The 22,371-nt window shown below is 39.4% G+C and overlaps 1 protein-coding gene across 1 annotated transcript; it reads left to right on the top strand.

Moving 5' to 3' along the window:
• Positions 1-1,047: 1,047 nt before the first annotated feature.
• On the top strand, positions 1,048-18,331 carry LOC100796205 (nudix hydrolase 16, mitochondrial). The gene is made up of 4 exons (XM_006578363.3): positions 1,048-1,772; positions 14,131-14,239; positions 17,253-17,336; positions 17,880-18,331. Exons 1-4 carry the CDS (start codon positions 1,702-1,704, stop codon positions 18,135-18,137), a joined length of 522 nt encoding a protein of 173 aa, XP_006578426.1. The 5' UTR covers positions 1,048-1,701; the 3' UTR covers positions 18,138-18,331.
• Positions 18,332-22,371: the final 4,040 nt, after the last annotated feature.

Genomic DNA, 22,371 nt, shown 5'->3' with positions numbered 1-22,371 from the left:
ACCATTTAAATATGATCTCATGGTCTATATTTATAGTTCTCCCTTCATTCTTGGAAAATTAAGAGAACATAAACAATCCAACTACCAAAACAAAACATTGCATCACCTTGTTTAAGATGATCACCACAAAATTATTCTCAACAACTTTATTTTCCTCCAGGGTTGTGGCATCCTTAAGCACCTTTCCCTAATGAATAAGCATTTGTTGTGCAACAAGGTAAACATCAACACCTTGCGCAGTCTCTATGTTCATCTTCACATTAGCAATCTAATATCAATCAATAAAATTAACAGTCCCCCAAAAAAACTAATATTCCAAAAAATTGTAAATTCAAAATATTCAATAGCATTTGACACAAATGTAACTAAAAACAAAACTCCTACAACGAGAAAATTACAAGAGAACTAAAAAAAATGGTTTAATCTAAAAGAAATTAACAATAAAAAAAATCTTTTGAAAAATGTAAATATTCAATGTCATTCGACACAAATATAACAATACCTATTTTTTTTTAACTACTACCGTAAAAGTTGGACGACTAAGTTTCCTTGAGAGTGTTGACGTTAATCTTCATCTTCTTCGAGTTTTACTTCTTTTGGGGGTTTGGAATTTGTAATTACAATTGAAGCATTACACATATAAAGGTAGAAAGAGAAATAGGAGGATGCAGTTATAAAATAACAAAAGATGAAAAAATATATAGTTATTCAGTTTTCAAGCTTCATTCATTTGAATAAATTACAAATTACAACTTAGAAAAAATAATGTATAAGTTTCTTATGACATTTAAGGGTAAAAGTATTACCTATTGTTATAGATTATAGATAAGAGTAATATCACTTTACTTATAGGTACATGTGTATTCTACTCATGTTACCTTATATTTATTTATCAATAATTTTTAACATAAAAAAATTCAAAATACAAAAATATTCTCTCACATTCTATTTATCCCGTGAATCATATGGATAAAAAAATTTAATATTTTATAACAATATTCATAAACAATATTTATCCGCAAGCATCACTCACTCTAGTTTTAAAACATTTGCTTGTACTATTATTTTTGTTAAAAAAAAAAAATCAAATGGGGGAAGTTATTGAAGAACATAGGGGGTCTTACAAAATCGTGATATTCAATTAAACCCCCAACGGCTGACCCCTTCCACGGCTTCGCAATCTCCTGCTTACCGTGTCTCGCTGTTGATCCCCAACCAACGAAAACCCTTCCAAAACCTCTTTACATCCACGTGTCTATACTTTACAGGTCGACGCACCGAGATTCAGTGGTCCGTTCAGCAGAGAGAGGTCGCTATAAGTGGGACCCACGCTCTGACCACGATCCACGTGGTCACTGCAGTTCCGATCCGATCCGTTACCATCGCTTCATGTTCTTCCTTCCGTCCGTTTCTCACTCCAAACAAACAACAATTGAAGCCTCTCTCTCATTTTCACCTCACTGTTCTCTATCTCTGCACGAACGACACAATTGAACCCTTAAACGACAATGGCGTGGGGACAGTGCCGTTGCTGCGTTTGGTGACTGATGATGCTGCGCGTCGTCGTCGTGGACGGAGGTCGCATGGGGTGGAATCTGGTGCGGCCGTGTGCATTGTGATCAATCAATCATAATGAGGAAAGAGGATTGTTTGATTTTGTGATTGAAATCGAAAGAGAAAGAAAGAGAGAAATTTGTTGTGATGGCTGAATTAGTGGCCCGAACAGGTCGACATCAGCAGCGATACGAACACGGTTATCGCCTTATTGCCGGGTTCGTGTGCTTCACTTTTTTTTTTCTTTTTGAATTAACTTTGCTTTTAGTTTTTGAAAAATGTCGCACTTAATTTCATTCCCGGGTTTTAATATCATAATTTTTGGTTTTGAGGAGGAAAGTTTGGTATTCAAAGAATATAGAAATGAAAAGTTATGATTTTAGATGTCTGGACTAAATCAAAGATGACTCATTTTACCGAAATTAAAAACACGGTTAAGCCCAATGCTTGAGGCGAAAGTGGGTTGATTGTTTCGTTACTCTGTTGCATATGTATGTTGTATAATTCATAGGCTAGCCAAGTTTGATATTCACCAAATGGGTAGTAGTTTTCTTATATATATATAAAGACTATTTTTATTTATTAATTCATTTATCAATTAGGTCGGTGTAAAAGAAATGGGATTTTGTAGGGGTTTTATGGAAAAAACGGTGTATTGATTTTCTCACTGATTAGGTTTCTGTTTTTTTTTTTGTATTGTGGAGTCATTTGTGATAGATCGTTTTTTTTTTTTTTTTGGTTTAATTACCATTGTGTTTGGTCATAGGGCAAGGAGTGGAAGATATGGAATATAGATTTTTTGTGATGTTTTGTCTTGCAATTGAAATAGTCATTTGATGAGAGAAAAGATAGTTCTAGGGGAAGAAGATTAACCGAAGAACTAAGAGGAACAGGAAACCTTGAAAGAGAAAAGGTTTCGAGAGGTTACAAGTAATGGAATGAATGCATCAGAAAAACGAATTGGCTATATAAAGGCTCCCTTAGTGACAGACTCATGTCCTTCAGTAACCGCAGGACACGTGGATCCTTCAGCTTTACTCCATATCAATCTCACCCCCTCAAAACTATCCTTGTCCTCGAGGATGAAAAGAAGGAAACATGAGTGGGAGGGAGAGAGAGAGAGAGAGAAAGAGAGAGGGAGAGAGAGAGAGTTGGGGAGAGAGAGAGTGATGGCGAGTGGGTAAGAGTCATGTTCAGAAAAACGAGACGGTAGGAGCGGGGTAGGGAGGATCCTAGGCGAAGCTTCGCCGGTACCAAGCCCATGCAGCATTTCCACCATGCACGCAATACTTGGAGGGAGAGAACAGACATATCAACTTTTTACTTCACGAGGTTTCCTGAGGATGCTATGGAGAAGGACCTCTGGTTTCATTTCAAAAGATGGGGGGATGTTAGGGAGCTCTTTATTTCTAAAAAGAGAAACAAAATGGGCAGAAGGTATGGTTTTGTGAGGTTCAAGGGGGTCTTCGATGTTCTTGCACTAGAGAGGCAGCTAGATAACCTCGTAGTGGGCGGCCTGAAGTTATATGTGAACGTCCAGAAATACGCTAGAGAAATGGGGAGACCAGCGCCTAGAAAAACAGAGTCCAAATCCCAGGGGGAGGGTGGCAGCCAACACTTGCCACCACCTCAACTACCACTTGGTCATCAGAGGGCCCCAGCGCCATCGTACGCAATTGTCCTGCGCAGAGACATACGGATCCCTAAGCAAAGGCGAAATGTAGAGAATGCAAGCTCTGGACAAGTCTGGTCCCAATCATCAGCATACATCGACATCCCGGAGGGAATAAAACCGTGGTTCTTCGAGGCGTGGGTGGGACGACTAAAGAATATGTCGAGCTTTGACAAAGTTGAGGACGAGTTGTCCTGGGAACTAGGAGCAGAGATTGTACCCAAGTACTTAGGGGACGATATGACCCTACTCCTTGGTCTTTCAGATACCAAGGCAGAAGAGATGGTTAACGAGGAAGCCCAGCGTGGAACGACGCCATTTTACTCTTTGGAGAAATGGAATCCCAATATCAGAACGGGCCACATATTAACTTGATCCCATTAGTCGCATGGGACATTGAAAATATCCGTAAGATTGTAGCCGCCATAGGTGACCTAGTGGAGGTGGATGACGACGTGGAGGAGCTCCGAAGGCTGGACCGGGCGAGGGTGCTCATCAGGACCCCATGGAGGCCCTCACTTCAGCACACGGTGAACCTTCATATCAGCGGTGAGGCACACCAGGTCCACATAGTTGAAGAAGCAACGCCTAATTTTAGAAAGTGTACCTGCTATGGCCGTAGCAGCTTCGGCTCTTCGGAGGAGATATCCTCGTTCGATGGCGACATTGACGGCACCAACCTGAATGATGAGGGAGCCCTGGGCACCGACAAAGCACCACCAGGGATCGACGGAAACTTCGCCGTCGTGGGAGAGGTTAGGGGAAAATCGCTTTTGCCCGATGGGCAACCTACCAACGGTCTCATAACAGTCGTCGAACCAGTGGATAATAACCCTGGCACGTGCTGTACCGCTAACCAATTAGGTGCGTCAGCCTCAGGAGCTCTAAATGGAAAGTTTTCAAAGGCACGTTCCACTGTGGAGATAGAGGAGGATTGCGAGAAAGAGGAAATAGCCAGAGAAGAAAGGAAGTCAGCTGTCGGGATTAGGGATGAGCAGACCAAGGTAGGAGATCCTCACTATTTGGGTAACGTTGACCCTATAGGAAGATGTCAGGCACTAGATAAGGGTGCCTACAGAGGGCCACAGCTGGCAATACCCTCTGATTTGCGTAATACAAGTGTCGCCCGTGGAGAGCAAGCTGGCCCTAATGACTTTAATATATCCCTTGCATCTTGTGATGTTGATATTGGGCCTTCGAATTTGGGCCTAGCTAATATCAATGATGCTATTGATGATATATCACAACAATGTCCTAGCCCAACTAATAAGACGTCTGAAACCCCTGGAACATGGAAGTTATACTCTAGAGGCAGTTGGTACAAAAAGAAAATGATTTTAAATAGTGTGGATAGGAATCTAACGGAAGATAAGGTCACGCGTATCTTGGCTCCTCATGCTGCCAATACTGGGCTTATGAATCTGGACCTATCTAATTACACCAATGCAGTATCTCAACAACCCAAAGTAACCTTAGAGACTTCCCCCGTGTCTACCTCAGACCATCTTCAGGAAGCAGAACACCATTGGAGCATGGTAAAGAAATTGGGGATGACCTGCGACATGAATCATGACAGCATCATTGAAAGTTTCCGGGCCTTGGAGAACAGAGATAGAAAAGAGGCAGAGAATCTGGGTAATAGGATATTTGCCTCATGAATATTCTCTCATTGCAGGAGACAAAGAGAGATCGTATTGACAAATCACTTTGTCAAGCTCGATGGGGAGATGATGATGTAAGCTGGGAAATGCATCCTGCAGAAAATACTGCAGGGGGCTTATTATGTATCTGGAATGACAAAAGATTTAAAGTAGAAAGAAAAGTAACAGGCAGGGGATTTATTTTGTTGGAAGGCACATGGATCAACGAAGCCCAGAACGTGTGTATAATTAATGTCTATGCTCCCTGTGATACTCAGAATAAAAGAGTTCTCTGGGAATCCCTTAGGCAGCAAAAAATCTTGTGCCCAAATGTCTTATGGTGCCTGATGGGTGACTTTAATAACGTTAGAAGTCCTTTAGAGAGGGTGGGCCTTTCTCAGAGAGTGGTGGATGACAGAATTATTAGCGAGTTCAATGACTGGATAGCGGATCTTGAAGTCGAAGAGCCACCATGTGTGGGGAGAAAATACACTTGGTTTAGACCAAATGGAGCTGCCAAGAGTAAACTGGACAGAACCTTTGTATCAGCTGAATGGTTCTCTAAATGGCCAGTAAGCACACAATTCATTTTGGACAGGAACTTCTCTGATCACTGTCCTGTTCTACTCACCTCCAAATCCGTGGATTGGGGACCCAAACCATTCCGTGTTCTTGATTGCTGGCTCAAGGATAAGTCATTCTCGAAAATAGTTCATGACTGCTGGTCACAGACGCATCTAGGGGGGTGGGGAGGTTATGTTTTAAAAGAAAAGATCAAGCGGCTTAAAGTGAGGCTGAGGTCCTGGAACAAGGAGCAGTTTGGCGACACGTTTAAGAAAGTCCAGACCCTTGAGCTCGAACTGAATAAGCTGGAAAGCGATACAGCTGACAGGCAATTAACTGACCAAGAGAATATGCGAAGGAAACAGCTGCAATAGGACCTTTGGGCAGCAGCCCAATCGTATGAATCATTAGTGAGGCAGAAAGCAAGGTCAAAATGGATCAAAGAGGGGGATTGTAACTCCCGGTACTTCCACTTGGTGCTCAATTCTAACCGTAGACACAATGCTGTGAATGGAGTGATTATTGATGGCTCCTGGGTTAATGAACCAGCTTGAGTGAAAGCGGAAATCCACAGGTTCTTCCAGCAGAGATTCCAAGACTCCCACCAGTGCAGACCACAACTGAATGGGATCAGTTTTAATACTGTGGGACAACAGGAAAGTCAGCTGCTGGTGGAAAGTTTTAATGAGGAAGAAATAAGGAGGGCGGTTTGGGATTGTGGTTGTGAGAAAAGTCCAGGCCCGGATGAACTTAATTTTAAATTTATAAAGCAATTCTGGCAACCTTTGAAATCGGACTTCCTCCGGTTCCTTGATGAATTCCATGCAAACGGAATTTTCCCAAAGGGAAGCAATGCCTCTTTTATTTCCCTAGTACCTAAGGTGCCCGAGCCTCAGAGCCTAAATGATTTTAGACCTATCTCTCTTATTGGCTACGTGTATAAGATTGTGTCTAAACTGTTATCAAATAGGCTGAAGAAAGTATTGCCAACCCTCATAGATGAAAGACAATCTGCTTTCATAGAAGGTAGGCAGATGCTGCATAGTGTGGTTACTGTTAATGAAGTGGTAGAGGAAGCAAAAAGGGGCCACAAGCTGTCTGGTGTTCAAAGTTGATTTTGAAAGGCTTATGATTCTGTTTTGTGGGACTACCTATTATACATGTTGCTCGGAATAGGCTTTTGCAATAAGTGGATCCAATGGATCCACGACTGTCTCAAATCTGCTTCAGTTTCAGTTTTGGTAAACGGAAGCCTAACCTCTAAATTTACTCTGCAAAGAGGCCTTCGACAAGGCGATCCACTGGCTCCTTTGCTGTTTAATATTGCAGCGGAAGGTCTAACCGGACTTATGAGAGAGGCAGTAAAAAAGAATCTATTTTTTGAATTTCTAGTTGGGAAAGACAACGTTCCAGTCAGCATTCTACAATATGCTGATGACACCATATTTTTTGTTGAGGCATCTTTGCAAAATGTCATCACCATCAAATCAATTCTGAGGGGATTTGAACTGGCTTCTGGTCTTAAAATTAATTATGCGAAAAGCTGTTTTGGTGCAGTGGGAAAATCTGAACAATGGGCGAGAGAAGCTGCTGAACTGCAGAATTCTCTCCTTGCCTTTTAAATATTTGGGTATCCCCATTGGGGCAAACCCAAGGCGTAGTGAGCTGTGGGATCCGATAATTAGAAAGTGCGAGAGGAAGTTAGCTAGATGGAAACAATGTCATCTATCCTTTGGGGGGAGAGTGACCCTTATTCAGTCTACCCTTTCATCGATCCCCATTTATTTTCTCTTTTTTTTCAGGTTGCCCAGAAAAGTAGTAGATAAGCTCATTGGAATCCAGTGCAGCTTTTTATGGGGAGGAGGATTGGAGCAAAGGAAAATAGCGTGGGTCAAATGGGAAACTATCTGCCTCCCAAAACAAAAAGGGGGCCTGGGTATAAAAGACATAAGGACCTTCAACAAAGCTCTTCTTGGGAAGTGGAGATGGGATTTATTTCACCAAAACAAGGAGCTGTGGGCCAGAATATTGGCTTCTAAGTATGGTGGGTGGAGATCACCGGTGGATGCTAAAAGGGTCAACAATGAGTCAGTGTGGTGGCAGGATTTGATGGCGGTGATCCATGACCAACAATTCAATAATGTACTTCAAGAGGGAACAATATGGAGGGTGGGGTGTGGGGATAAAATTCGTTTCTGGGAGGATCGCTGGACTGGAATTGGTCAACCACTAATGCTGAAATACCCTAGGCTATATCAGATATCCCACCAACAACAAAAATTAATTCTGCAAATGGGGAGCTTCACAAATTCAGCATGGGAATGGAACCTTTCTTGGAGAAGGCCCCTATTTGACAATGAGGTAGCCTCAGCTGTAGGTTTTTTGGAAGATATATCTCATACTGCACTACAACAACACGCAGCAGACAGCTCGGTATGGAAACCTGAACCCAATGGTTACTACTCTTCTAGGAGTGCCTACATTCTGCTCCAAGGGAACTCAGAGGAGGGAAACATGGATGATATATTCAAGGACTTATGAAAGGTAAAGATCCCAGCGAAAGCATCAATTTTTGCTTGAAGGTTAATTAGAGATAGATTACCGACTAAGTCTAATCTGCGGAGAAGGAAAATTGATATAAATGACAGCCTGTGCCCTTTCTGCAGTATTAAGGAGGAAACTGCATCTCATCTCTTCTTTGACTGCAGCAAAACACAACATTTTTGGTGGGAATCCCTATCATGGATAGGAACCTCGGGGGCCTATCCTATAAATCCAAGGCACCACTTTCTGCAGCACAACAATGGGATGAAAGGTGGGAAGAAATACAATAGGTGGAAATGTTGGTGGGTAGCTCTAAATTGGTCCATTTGGCAACATAGAAATAAGGTTATTTTCATGAATGCTCCATTCAATGGCAGTAAGTTGCTGGAAGATGCACTGTTTTTGGCATGGACATGGTTCAGAACAATGGAGGAAAATTTTACAATGCATTTCAACTATTGGTCTAGCAATCTACCAGCTGGTTTTCTGTAAACTAGGGTGATACCAGCTGTGGTTTTATAATTTTTGTCGCTTTGTAGTAGGCTAGTAAGCTCCTATCAGTCTGTATTCAGCCTGATATGAGGATTTACCAGCCTTACTTACATACTCTTGTATCTATAGTACCTTTGGTACTCCCTCATATATCAATATATATTAATTTTGCTGACCAAAAAAAAAAGGATGAAAAGAAGGAAACCGCTTCTTGAGATCATAGTAGAACTCCCATGTGGAATCCTCAGGCAAGTGATGTTTCCACTTGACTAAAACCTTGGTCACAGCTTGACCTCTTCTCCTAACCATCATCCGATCCAAAATGGCCTCTGGTTCTTTAAGACTAGAGCTGTCAGCAGAAAAATCAGGAAGTGTAGGACTTGAATCAGCAGCAGTGAAGTGTCTCTTCAACTGGGAAACATGAAACACATTGTGTATGCGAGAAGAAGTAGGCAAAGCAAGCTTATAAGCAACAGCACCCACACGATCAACCACTTGAAAGGGACCAAAGTATCTAGGACTGAGCTTAGCATTGGCCCTCTGTGCAACAGAAACTTGTCTGTAAGAATGAAGCTTGACAAAAAACAAGGTCACCAATGGCAAAGTGTCTTTCAGATCTGTGCTTATCAGCAAGTTGCTTCATACGATTTTGGGCTCGCTATAAATGAAACTTCAGAATTCTAAGCATTTCCTCCCTCTTGCTAAGGCTTCAATCCACCAAAGCAACCTTGGATTCACCGGGAAGGTAAGGCAATGAAATGGGAGGAGGCTGGCTATATACAATTTCATGGGGAGTAGCCTGGGCAGAAGTATGGAAGGTAGTGTTGTACCACCATTCAGCTAAAGAGAGCCAATGAACCCAATGATGAGGTCTATCTGAACACATACACCGAAGATAAGTCTCCAAACACCTATTAACAACCTTAGTCTGCCCATCTGTTTCTGGGTAATAAGAGGTGGAAAATTGCAACTGAACCTCGTAAAGACTCATGAATTCCTACCAGAATTGACTAATGAAAACTGTGTCTCTGTCACTTGTAATAGTGTCAAGAAATCCATGCAACTTAAAAACATGATCAAGGAAGGATTGAGCCACTGTAGCAGCTGTATATGGATGGATTAAGGACATGAAATGAGCAGCTTTACTGAGTCTATCAACCACAACGAAAATGACCTGTTTACCAGCAGAATCAGGAAGACCCTTGATGAAATCCATTGTAATATGTTGCCACACATGGCCAGGGATAGGTAAAGGTTGAAAAAGCCCAGGAGAAGCTACAATATCATATTTGCACTGCTGACAAGTGAGACACTGCTGTATAAACAATTGAATATCTCTAAGCAATCCCTTCCAATAAAGGACAAACCTAACCCTTTGCTAAGTAGCATTTCGGCCAGAATGACCCCCAACAGCAGAGGTATGGACTGAAGTAAGTAAATCATGTCTGAGTGTAGGATCCTAGCCCACTACCAACTTCCCTTTTCTTCTGAGCTCACCATTGAGCCAAGAATAATATTTGTGAGATGTAGCAGAATATTGTAAATCAGAGATCAACTTCTGAAGATGAGGATCAGTGGACCAAGTGAGCTTAATTCTCTCAAGCAGATCAGATTGGATCTGATGAGTGATAAGGGCCTGACATTCCATAGTCTCCACTCTAGAAAGAGCATTTGCTACCACGTTCTCCTTGCCTTGCCTATACTCAATAGAGAAATCAAACTCCATGAGCTTGACCAACCATTTTTGTTGGAACACTGTTGAAAGCTTCTGCTCCAGGATAACTTCAAGCTACTATGGTCAGTCTTGATAACAAAACGATTAGGCAGTAAATAATGTCTCCATTTCTGAACTGCAAAGACCACTGCCAAAAGCTCTTTTTCATAGGTAGATAGAGATTGATGTTGCTTGTTTAGTGTCCTGCTGATGTAGGCAATGGGATGAGAGTCTTGCATTAAAACTGCCCCTATACCAAAGCCTGAGGCATCTACTTCAACCACAAATTCCTTGGAAAACTTAGGAAGAGCTAAGACCGGAGTAGAAGAAAGCAACTGTTTTAAATGCTGGAAGGCTAATTTTGCTGCAGTAGACCAAACAAAACTATCTTTTTGTAGCATCTCATTCAATGGTTTAGCCACAATGCCAAACTTAGGAACAAATCTTCGATAATACCCGGCAAGACCCAAAAATCCTCTCAGTTGCTTTAATGTTTGAAGCAGAGGCCAAGATGTCATTGCCTCAATTTTAGCAAAATCTGTGGCAACCCCTTTTCCACTTATAAAGTACCCCAAATACTCCACCTTAGGGACAGGTGGAGTAGCATTTAGAATGCTTAGCAAATAAGGAATTAGCCCTCATAGTAGAAAGTACCTGTTGTAGATGTATGACATGATCATCTAAAGACTTGCTGTAGATGAGAATATCATCAAAGAAAACTAGCAAAAATTTTCTCAGGAATTGTTTGAAAACAACATTCATAAGGCCTTGAAAGGTTGCAGGAGCATTTGTGAGGCCAAATGGCATGACAAGGTATTCAAAATGACCACCATGTGTTCTGAATGCAGTCTTAGGAATGTCACAAATAGCCATCCTTACTTGATTGTACCCAGCTCGTAAATCAATTTTTGAAAAAATGTGGGAACCATGCAGCTCATCCAGTAAATCATCTACTAAAGGAATAAGAAACTTTTTCTTGATGGTGGCCTTGTTTAACTCTCTATAATCAACACATAGTCTCCATGACCCATCCTTTTTCCCAACCAACACAACAGGACTAGCAATAGGACTACTACTATGCTGAATTATGCCAGACTTAAGGTATTCCTGAATCAAGCCATCAATAATGTCTTTTTGATGCTTGGCATACCTGTATGATCTCTTGTTAACAGGATTTGTGCCTTCCAACAATGGTATCTTATGATCATGTAGTTCCCTAGATGGTGGTCACTTGGTAGGCTCTTAGAAAATATCACTGAAGTGATCCAAAAGTTGTTGGATAGAAGGAGGAACTGAAGGCTGATCTGCATGAGTGGTTAGGGCCTGAAGTAAGGACTCCTCCTCAGTGCATAGCTGTAGCATCGCTAAATGAACCCCATCAGAAAGTGTTTTCTGTAAGTGTTGCTTCCTGGCTGTTTGTAAACCACCATTAGTTGCTCCTCTTAAAACATGCCTTTTACCCTGAACATGAAATTCCATGGTTAACTTGTTAAAGTTCCAAGTAATGTTTCCTAACTTAACTAGCCACTCAATTCCCAAAACAAGGTCACAACAGCCCAGGGAAATAAGTAGCATATCTGAGCTGAAAGTTCTTTGCTGAAGAGTCCAGGAGAAGTTGTTGGTGACTGAAGTAATCTGCAACTTTGTGCCATCTGCAACCACCACATTCACAACATCCATGGAAGTTATTGGACAACCCAACTTCTTTGCCATGTTGATATCTAGGAAGTTATGTGTACTTCTGCGGTCAATAAGTATGTGCAAAGCCCTCTTCTTATGATAACCAGTCACACGCATAGTTCTGAAGTTAGCAACACTAGTAAGAGCATTCATTGAGATTTGAGGTTCAGAAACATCTGACTCACTAGGAATTACTGTCTCTTCAAGTTCTATAGGAGTAGGGTCAGCATCATCAATCTCCAGAACTTGTAGCTGAAGTTTCTTATGTGTCTGACTATGGGCAGGAGAAAAAACTTCATCACAGAACAGAAGTAGCATAAACCTTTTTCTCTCCTTTCCGCCTTGTAAGCGGGACTTAAGCTTCTACCAGGTCTAGTGGTAGTCTTTTCTGCCCCTTTATTTGTGGAACCCGAATCTATAGGTTTTTCACCCAACAAGGACTTGTTGTTTGTAGTGGACTTATTTTGTTTGACAAAAGTAGCAGAAGGAATAGATTGGGAGCTGGAAGCTTCGTACATTTTAGCTAAGGTAAAGGCCCTTCTCACAGAATTTGGTTGAAACATTCTGACAAGCATCTGGATCTCCTTCTTTAACCCACCTAAAAAACAGCTCAAAATATGGTCATCCGATAATTGCAAACGTGAAATGATGCAATCAAAAGCCTCGTGATACTCCTCCACAGACCCAATTTGTCGTATTTTCATCAACTTCGCCATAGGGTCATCAAAAACTTCACCTAACAATTGGGTATATTCATACCAATCACTAACAGGAAAGGAATGAACAGATTTCATGAATGCAATATGCCATTGAAGGGCTTTCCCTTCAAGATGAATGATAGCAATCTTGACCTTGTAATCATTCGGTGTATGATCAATGGAAAAGTAATTTTCAGCTTAATAAATCCATTGATGAACCTTCTTGCCATTGAATCTGGGAAAATCAATGCGAGCTAACCTAGTGCCACAATTGTATTGAAGATTAAGAGAATGTTCACCGCGAGGGATTGGACCTGAGCTCAAAGAAGGAGCGTTATGTTCTTGCGTGTTCTTGACCAATTCTTGCTGTGAATCCTTCAAAGAATCTCCAAGCGCCTTCTGAATATTACCCGCTAACTCGATGAGACGTGTTTCCAGCCTAGCTGCAAATCGATCTTCAACCTCCTTTAATGTCGTCGCTGAACGTGTATTCTCCGCCATTGCTGATCAGGTGGAAGGTACATGCTGATACCAGTTGATAAGAGAAAAGATAGTTCTAGGGGAAGAAGATTAACCAAAGAACTAAGAGGAATAGGAAACCTTGAAAGAGAAAAGGTTTCGAGAGGTTCTATTGAATTAGATCAAAGATACAGAGAAGAATGTTTTACGAGTAATGGAATGAATGCATCAAGAAAACGAATTGGCTATATAAAGCTGTTACTAACAACCAATCCTAACAGCTTTTCCTCAACAGAAAACGGTACTAACTAACTAACTAATCCAAGGCTCCCTTGGTGACAGACACGCGTCCTTCAGCAACCGCAGGACACGTGGATCCTTCAGCTTTGCTCCATATCATCATTTTTGTTGCATTGGCTTTAGTGTGTATTTGACTTGTATTTTTAGCTATGCATGGAATCTTGGAATTGGCAATTCATGCAGCAAGTAGCAACCATGTGCCTCTTGGTTAAGATTCTTTGATGCCTTGACATCTTTTTCTAGTCCATGCTTACTATTTTCCTCAGCACCTGGTCTTATCATCTCTCAACAATGCTGCGAAATCACTTGAATGTAATTTGTAATCTTCATGTTGGTTTGTATGTTAAGAGTTTTGGTGGTTTTAAGATTTCATTTGTAAGGATTGGACTTCCAAATTTTATGTAGATTGAATAATAACTGAACGGAAAACATTACTTGTCTGATTTTCATGAATATGGTGATTTTGAAGATCAGTTTAACTGTGAGTTGATTTGGATTTGTTTCATTCTCACTGTTGTGTTTGGTTATTGTCATTGTCGTCTATCCTGTTAATTTTTGTCGTATTAGTGATTTCTTACACTTAAAATCATTACTTAATCCAACTAAAATCAAGTTGCAAATAGGTATCCAAAAGAAAAGAATAGAGAGATGTTTGTCATCCAAATTTATTGGCCTTTTAGCTGAAACAGCTTTTACAAATTACAATGTTAACCAATTTTCTTAACTAGGAATAAGGAATTATTTGAAGTTTGAAAAGTTGGATTCATATGCTTAGAGATCTGATCTGATCTGTAGATGCTAATTGTGTTGCAGGTGTGTTCCATTTAGGTATAAAGATGACTGTGGAGACTCTTGTTCCGAGAAGATTGTTGAAGTGCTTATGATTAATTCGACTAGTGGACCAGGTCTTTTGTTTCCAAAGGTATTAATGTTTTTTTTTTTTTTTGGTCAGCAAAGGTAGATATATATAGATAGAAGTACCAGAGGTACTAAATATACAGCATAGCTCTAGATTTACTACTGGATTCAAAGCTCAGGCTGACTACAGGCTGATAGAATCCAGATTAATTAATATAGATAGATGTACATAACCCTCAGCCGGCTTGCTATCCTAATTACAGAAAACATCTATTAGGTTGCTAGACCACTGATTAAAGTGTATAGAAAAGTCTTTCTCCTTAGCTCTGAGCCACGTCCAGAGCAGAAACAGTGCACCCTCCAGCAGCTTGGCTCCATTGAATGGTTCATTTCGGAAGATGACCATATTCCTTTGCTGCCAAATAGACCAGGTCAGGGCTATCCACTAGCTCTTCCATCTATTGTATGTCTTTGTTCCGGGCCTCCCATTGACATGCTGCATAAAGTGTTGTCTTGGAATTATAGAGTGCACCCCCAAGGTTTGAACCCATGATTGGGATTCCCACCACAAAGGTTGTGTTGCTCTGCAGTCAAAAAATATATGGGATGCATCTTCCTCCTTATTTCTGCAGAAAGGACACATGCTGTCTTCCAGCTCTACCTGTCTCCTTCGAAGGTTAGCTTTAGTTGGTAAACGATCACGAATTAGCCTCCATGCAAAGAATGAGACCTTAGCTGGTATCTTTAGCATCCATAGGTCATGAAGTGCCCCATCCTGATTTTCATCCTCTGAATCACCCTGCAGCAGATTATAAACACTCCTTGTGGAGTAATGGCCATTAGGCTCATGCTTCCACACCCATAGGTCAGGGGCTTGTTGCTGGACTTCCACCTGAGAAATCTCCTGCATAAATTCAACAGCAGAGTCGACTTCGTTGTCAAATAAAGACCTTCTCCATGCAAACTTCCATTCCCATTTTGTTTCAGAAAAGCTACCCACTTGCTGAATGAGTGTATGCTGCTGGCGTGATATCTGATACAACCTAGGATATTTCAGCATTAATGCTAATCCATTACTAGACCAGCAGTCTTCCCAAAATTTGATTTTATCCCCACTCCCCACTTTCCATGTTGATCCAGTTTCCAGAGCATTATTCAGCTGATTTTCTTGAAGTACTGTCATTAGGTCCTGCCACCACAGTGACTCATTAGTGCCTCTTTTTCCTTCTAGCAATGATCTCCACCCGCCATACTTAGACTCCAATATTCTGGCCCATAGCTCTTTGTTATGGTGAAACATATCCCACCGCCATTTTCCAAGTAATGCTTTGTTGAACGTCCTAACATCTTTTATACCCAGTCCTCCCTTTTCTTTTGGTAAGCAAACTGATTCCCACTTCACCCAGGCTATCTTCCTTTGATCCGAACCTCCTCCCCATAGGAACCTTCGCTGAATTTTGATCAGTTTCGCCGCTGTCTTGCTAGGTAACCTGAAAAAAGAAAGAAAATAGATTGGGATAGATGATAGGGTGGACTGTATAAGGATCACTCTCCCCCCAAAGGACAGACATCTTTGTTTCCATGTAGATATCTTTCTCTCACTTTCTAACAACTGGATCCCACAGCTCATTATGCCTTGGGTTTGCCCCAATAGGAATGCACAGATAAATAAAAGGCAAGGTCATAGTACTGCAATTCAAGTGATCAGCTGCTTCTTTAGTCCACTGGTCAGATTTTCCAAATGCCATAAAACAGCTTTTTGCAAAGTTTATTTTAAGCCCGGACGCAAGTTCAAAACTCCAAAGGTATTAATGTTAGTAAAAAAAATATACATTGTGTTTGTATTATTTTACTGAGTTATTACTTGTGCACTGCACTTGCAACTAATGATTCATCTAGAATTTTCTGATACATTCATTAGTTTTGGAAGGATCAGAATATCTAAAACAGCTATGATGCAGAATAATTTATTATTAAATTCTTAGGATATTTATAAAAAAAAAAACATTGTTAAGAAACATAAGCACACATCCTGGTGTAAGTTTGGCATCAACTTCCTAGTCATGTTGTGTATACTGTTGTTATTTGTTAATGAAAACATTTCAAACCTATTTTGGGATGACAGGTACATTAACTTTGAATTTATATCCTCTCTTGCTCAAAAACAGGATACAGTCCTGTTAGAGAAATATAGGCATAATTTGTTTTGCCTATTTCATGGTGGGAGTCTGCACAATTAAGATTTGTGTCTATCTCTCTAGCAGGATGGTCCTGTGGCACCAGAGGATGTAAATCCATTAGATTTCTTGTGTCAAAAACTACAACGGTCATATAAGATTCCCACTAAAACTGTATATTGAGCAAAACTGATGTAGTTTGTTTCCTTTCAATTATTCATGTTCTTGTTGTATGTGGAAGTTATCATTGGTTGTTATTGTGTTTTTTGACACTATTCATAATGGCCTCTTTGGATAAAGGAAAGAAAGTGCAAGCCTTATATCTTTCTGTTTCACATATTTAATGCAATACAGACAGTTCTTGTCATGTGCATAAATGGTTTACGTTCACCTTGTGAATGTGTGGGTGGCATGTAGGTAGCTGTCATAACCAGTTTGCATGTTTTCAGGAGAACCCACCCTGCTTTCAACCTTTAGGCGTCAGGCATATCTTTAAGAGAACTTTAATGTTCCTGTAGCTTTAACCAGAGACATTTCATTGGTGACTCCACTAATTTGAGAGATATACCAAGTGAATAAGGTTCAGAAATTTCTGTCCTAATTTAAACAATACAAGAAATCAGGTGCCTTATATTGCACACTTAAAGGCCAAGTTTTAGGCTCTTGAATAATTCTTGACACTTACTGTAAATTTGTTGTAACAACCTATATTGAAGATATCGATGAGACACCTTTATTAAATTGATCAATATGCTGTTGAAAAAGATTTTACTGATTCACAATAAATTGTCTGCAACTTCATAGCAAGGAAGGATTTGTTTTTCTAAATTAATGTCATTGACATCAGCTGTATTTGAGATCTCATTTTCTGATTTAATTGATTTTGCTTTGCTATTAAAGGGAGGTTGGGAGAATGATGAAACTGTTGAGGAGGCTGCAGTTAGAGAAGCTATTGAAGAAGCAGGAGTTCGAGGAGACCTAATGGTAAAAATCTTCTCCACTTAATTGAACTAATTTAACATTTTCTTCTGTAACATTGTCATGTGTTACATGTGAACTTCTTGGAGGAGTCTAGGAAGCTTATGTGAAAACCAAATCATGTTCTCACATCGTCATATATGAAAACCGGAAGATAACTACAAAATTTTGCAAAAAGATAAATAATTTGAGTTAACTTTGCATCTATGTGCAACCAGTTGAGGCCACATTAACACGTAAGAAACAAGAATTAGGGAACAAGTTAGCAAAATTTGTACCTAAAATAATATAGAATATTAGCACATAATTGACTCATTTGCTGCTTCATTTTGAGCAAAAGTCAGTGGTATTGCATTGGTTTTGAAGTCATCTATGATGAGTTTGGCGGGTTCTTGAAAAATTGCTATCCTTCAAATACCCTTGTCTCTTGATTTTTTTTTCAATTTAACTGAATCCGAGGCTGCTGGATGTTTTATGTTTCATTTTTGTGTTTTCATTTGGATGGATGAATGCAAACTGATGATTAATATTTAGGTTACTTGGTTTCAGGATTTTCTTGGGTACTATGAATTTAGGAGTAAGACCCTCCAAGATGAGTGTAGTCCAGAAGGTTTATGCAAAGCAGCAATGTTTGCATTGTTTGTGAAAGAGGAACTTGAGTCATGGCCTGAGCAAAGCACCAGAAAAAGGAGTTGGGTGGCTGTATCAGAGGCACTAGCAAACTGTCGACATGCATGGATGAGGGATGCCCTGCATTGTTTCTGTAAATGGCATGAGGAGTGCAAGGGAGGATCAAGCCTGAACTGACTAAATATTTGTAGGGGGCAATGATAAAAAAGATTAGTGACATTTATTTTAGGAAAGATATTTCTTATCAGGATTACATAGGGTGTGGTTGAGTGTCTTTTTTTTTTTTTTTTTTGTGTTCAAAGCTATTTTAGAAAGTATATTTGAAAACCTTTTTTCAGAAAGATAAGTTATTTGATGAAATTCTGAGAGCAGTTTTAAAAGAATGGATCGGGCTTCACTGAAGTTAGGAATTCACTTTAGATAATAGAGTAATAATTTCAGTCGCAGATTAGAAAATCAACTGTTGATGTTAGATGCACACGCATAATAAATCATGCATGTAGAGTAAGTGTTTGAGAATGGATATGGTATCAAGAAGTCTATGTCAACCAATCCTTGTGGATCCTAAACCACAATTTTTGGTATGATGAAGGGTAGGGTTGAAGAAGAAAAAGGAGGATGATGCTGGACCAAGTCACCTTTCATGCAACAATCCTTGGCATTTGTATCTTACACCTCCTAATATGAATCCTACACCTTCCAAAAAGCTTTAATGGCAAAAAATACCCTCAGCCCTAACTAGAGCTGTCAAAACGGGCCAGCCCGGCCCACGTGGGCTGGCCCGCAATGGGTTGAGCTAAAAGTGGACTAGCCCAGCTCGGCCCACTTTTGTCTGGGCTAACAAAATGCCAGCCCGGCCTGGCCCACCACGGGTTGGTGGGTTATGCGGACTGACCCACTTTTCTGCTTTTTTTTTGTAAAAAAAAAATTATTCTAAACAACTTAAAATAAAATCCAATATAAAAATCAAACTAAATCAAATCCAAACATTTAATATTAAAGTGATTGAAGTCTTCAAAATAAACATTCAACATTAATATAATTGAAATTTAAATGTCATAAAAAATAAACTTCTAAATTATTGAAATTAAACATTAGAGTCATAGACTGTGAAATCTAGAACAACTTCTTCTTTCTCAACATCACCATTAATTTCATCTACAAAGACCAAAAAAAAAATAATATCATTAATAAGTCAAATAAATAAAACAGCACACCAATAACAAACTAAAAATGATGGAAAAAGAAATGTAATAAATGTGAAGTACCTACTTTACTCCCACCAATTACTAATGATCAATTATCATTCCACCCACATCATGAAATTTAGCTTTCTTTTTACACAAGAGCTTAACATAACGCAATAAATGTGAAATACCTACTTTACTCCCACCAATTACATGTTGTTGCCCACATGCATTACGTGCAAACCTTAACTTTTTTACTCTCTTTTTCATCATTGTCACTTCTTTTCTCTTTTGTATTTGGTTTAGGTTCAACCTGACTTCTTCCTCATCTTCCATAAACTCAATATCATCAACAGAGTCAACTCGATTTACAGTTTTAGAAGCCATTTCCATCAATCTAATGCACATGTAGTTAACAAAGAAAAGGAAAGAAATTAAATTCGGATTCAACTCGGTTCATAGTTAGAAGCCATTCAACTTAGATTCAATACATCAAGAATAATTAACATTTAACAAATAAAAGGAAAGAAATTAAAAGCATGAAAATAGGAGAGAAATTACCGTTTTGGAGGTCGATCACAACGACGTCACAAACGACTGAAACGAGGTGGAAGAGGAAGGTCGGTGCCGTGGTGACGGGCTCGTATGGTGGAGGTGCCGCCAGATCAATTTTCGCAATTCGCACTACTAGGGATTTAGGTTTCGTAACTTTTGTTGGCTCGTTGTCGTGCTTTAGGTTGCAAAGAAATTAAGAAAGGTGCAGACTTTGCGTAGTTGCGTTGCAGACCATAAATTAACAATTGCTCATTCAATTAGGCTTTGTTATTGTTTGGGCTTGCTCTATTACTGAATGTGAATTGTCAATTGGGTTGCTAGCTATAAAATAAAAATTTAATTTCTTAACAATTATAAATTTATAATAATAATAAAATAAAATAATATATTATTTAAATTTGGTGGGTTGACGGGCTGGCTCACCAACCCACGAGTTGAGCCCACCTAACCCACGGGCTAAGTGGACCGGGCTGAAAAGTTGCCGATACCGATTTTTTTTAAAAATTGAGCCCAACCCACCTCTAGCCCATAGTGGGTCAGGCTGGCCCACGGGCCGGAACCCATTTTGACGACTCTAGCCCTAACACCTCTCCCACTCCCCTCTGCCACCCAAGCATTCTCTCTTTTGGAATATGAATGCGGCATTGCCCAAGGTTTAGGTATCCAAATCTTGTGTTGTCGTCCTCTTTTACCATCTAATAGAAACGTGGTGTCATGGTCCTCTTGGCGGTGATGTTGCGGTCGTCGATGGTGGAAGTTGGGCTTGTTGAAAAGAGTTAGGAGATGGAAAATAATGAAGGAAAGGGGGGGGGGGGGGGTCTCCTGGAAACTATGTTAGAACGACAATGGTGGTGGTTGGGCTTGGTGAGAAGGTGGTGCACGATGATGCAGAGGTGTAGACGCGACACACATTGGCTTGACGACTGGGGTTTAAGTTTGAAGAAGGAAGGGAGGTCCTATCGCCTATTTTGGAATATGATACGTTTCTGGAATAGCCATTATGGAATACGAAAACCTACATTCCGAAATAGCTATTTTTGAATATGAAAAACTATATTTCAGAATAGCTACTTTGAAAACGAATCCTACTCTGAAATAGTCATTCCGAAGAGGAATAAGATACTTTTCCAGAATAGCTATTATGAAATAGAATAAGCACTTCGGAAACCTAATCCGAAATAGTTATTACGGAATACGAAAAACTATATTCTGAAATAGTTATTCTGGAAGAGTTGTTCCAGAGAGGGGTGCCTGGTACAGTGATATTTTTGTCCACCGGAGTCTTTTGGGAGTTGTTGGACATTAATTTCTCCTACGGTTGTCAAGTCTCACAATACCCTCTACAAATCTGGATTTTAAGAATTCAAATAGCCACATTGAGAACATATTGGTCTTGATATTACTTGAGTTTTGGCACAATTGATGTGCTTGACAGTGGCTATTAGTATTATTATGTAACACAATTCTTAATCAACACACCTATTTCAAAATAGCCATCTCACCCTCTTACGACCATGATTTGATTCCCATCTTGGAACACAGAGAAAGTTTACGACCATGGTTTGATTCCTATCTTGAGAATAAAATAAAAGGTTAGAATTTAAAATGTAATTACAAATTACTATTGTAATAATCAATGGATTTAACTCAGTTGGTTGAATATGCTACACAAGTATTGTAAATCTTCTTATACTATTTTCCGATTCCAACAGGTCAAATTTTTTTTATCACCCTCATATACAAAAGACTTTTTTTTTCTTGTTTCTAAAGCACATTAGTTTCAATGAAAAGAATTGTCAAAATAAAAAAAAGAAAAAAAAATCTTTTTTTATATTTTTTTAATGCAAAAATTGTATAAAAATAGTATGCAACCAGGTTGTAGAGTAATTCATTTATTGAATGAGTTTAATTTTGATATACTAATTGTCAATATTTAGTTAACTAATTTCGATATGCTAATTATCTTGTTACTATATAATACCAAATATCTTTTTATGTAAGACGTTTTTTGGTATTGTTTTATAATTGTTGTGAAAATCAGACTGGACTGGTTGGTTTGACCGGTTGAGCTGAGAATCGGCCTATCGTCTAGATGACCCCTAAAACTGGACCGACAAAAAGCTAGCTAGAAAACCGATAAATCAAACAAAACTAGTAGTTTACGGGTTTTCATTGGTTCAAAATGCATGTTACTCTGTGAAAGTGAACAAGCCATTGATCGCTTTGCTCTAGTCCAGATCGTGAGTCTTGGTTTGTTGCAATTTGTGTCGTTTGCTTCTTCTTCTTTGACAAACTCCAATGTTTTCTACTCCATCTATTCGAGCTCATCCTTGCAATTATATTTGATTTTTAATGTTTTCTTTCCTCAACACACTGTTGTAAACAACAAAGTACGTGAAAAGACATAGGTCATGTATGTCTCATTTCTCTGAATTTTAAAATAGGGATTTGTGAACATATACCCACATGTTTTTTTTTTAGAAAGAGTGCGTTAGTAACCTACACCTAGATGCATTTTAAGATCAATTGTAGTTATAGTTTGCTAGCACACTCTTTCTAAGAAATAAGTGTGTTACTTTAGCAAATCCCTCAAGTATTTGCTAATGCACACCTACTTATTTTTTTAGAAGAAGTATATTAGTAAGCTATACCTTAGTGTATTTTAAAAT

Source organism: Glycine max, chromosome 4 (genome assembly GCF_000004515.6).
Source record: "Glycine max cultivar Williams 82 chromosome 4, Glycine_max_v4.0, whole genome shotgun sequence".
NCBI lineage: Eukaryota > Viridiplantae > Streptophyta > Magnoliopsida > Fabales > Fabaceae > Glycine > Glycine max.
This window is presented reverse-complemented; position numbering and strand designations above follow the sequence as displayed.

What these genes read in the sequence shown, in the direction of transcription:
- LOC100796205 (XM_006578363.3), top strand. Translation starts at nt 1,702, where the DNA reads ATGGCTGAATTAGTGGCCCGAACAGGTCGACATCAGCAGCGATACGAA. An exon ending in GGTTATCGCCTTATTGCCGG is followed by an intron (nt 1,773 to 14,130) that starts GTTCGTGTGCTT and finishes ATTGTGTTGCAG; the next exon opens with GTGTGTTCCATTTAGGTATA. An exon ending in GAGTTCGAGGAGACCTAATG is followed by an intron (nt 17,337 to 17,879) that starts GTAAAAATCTTC and finishes ACTTGGTTTCAG; the next exon opens with GATTTTCTTGGGTACTATGA.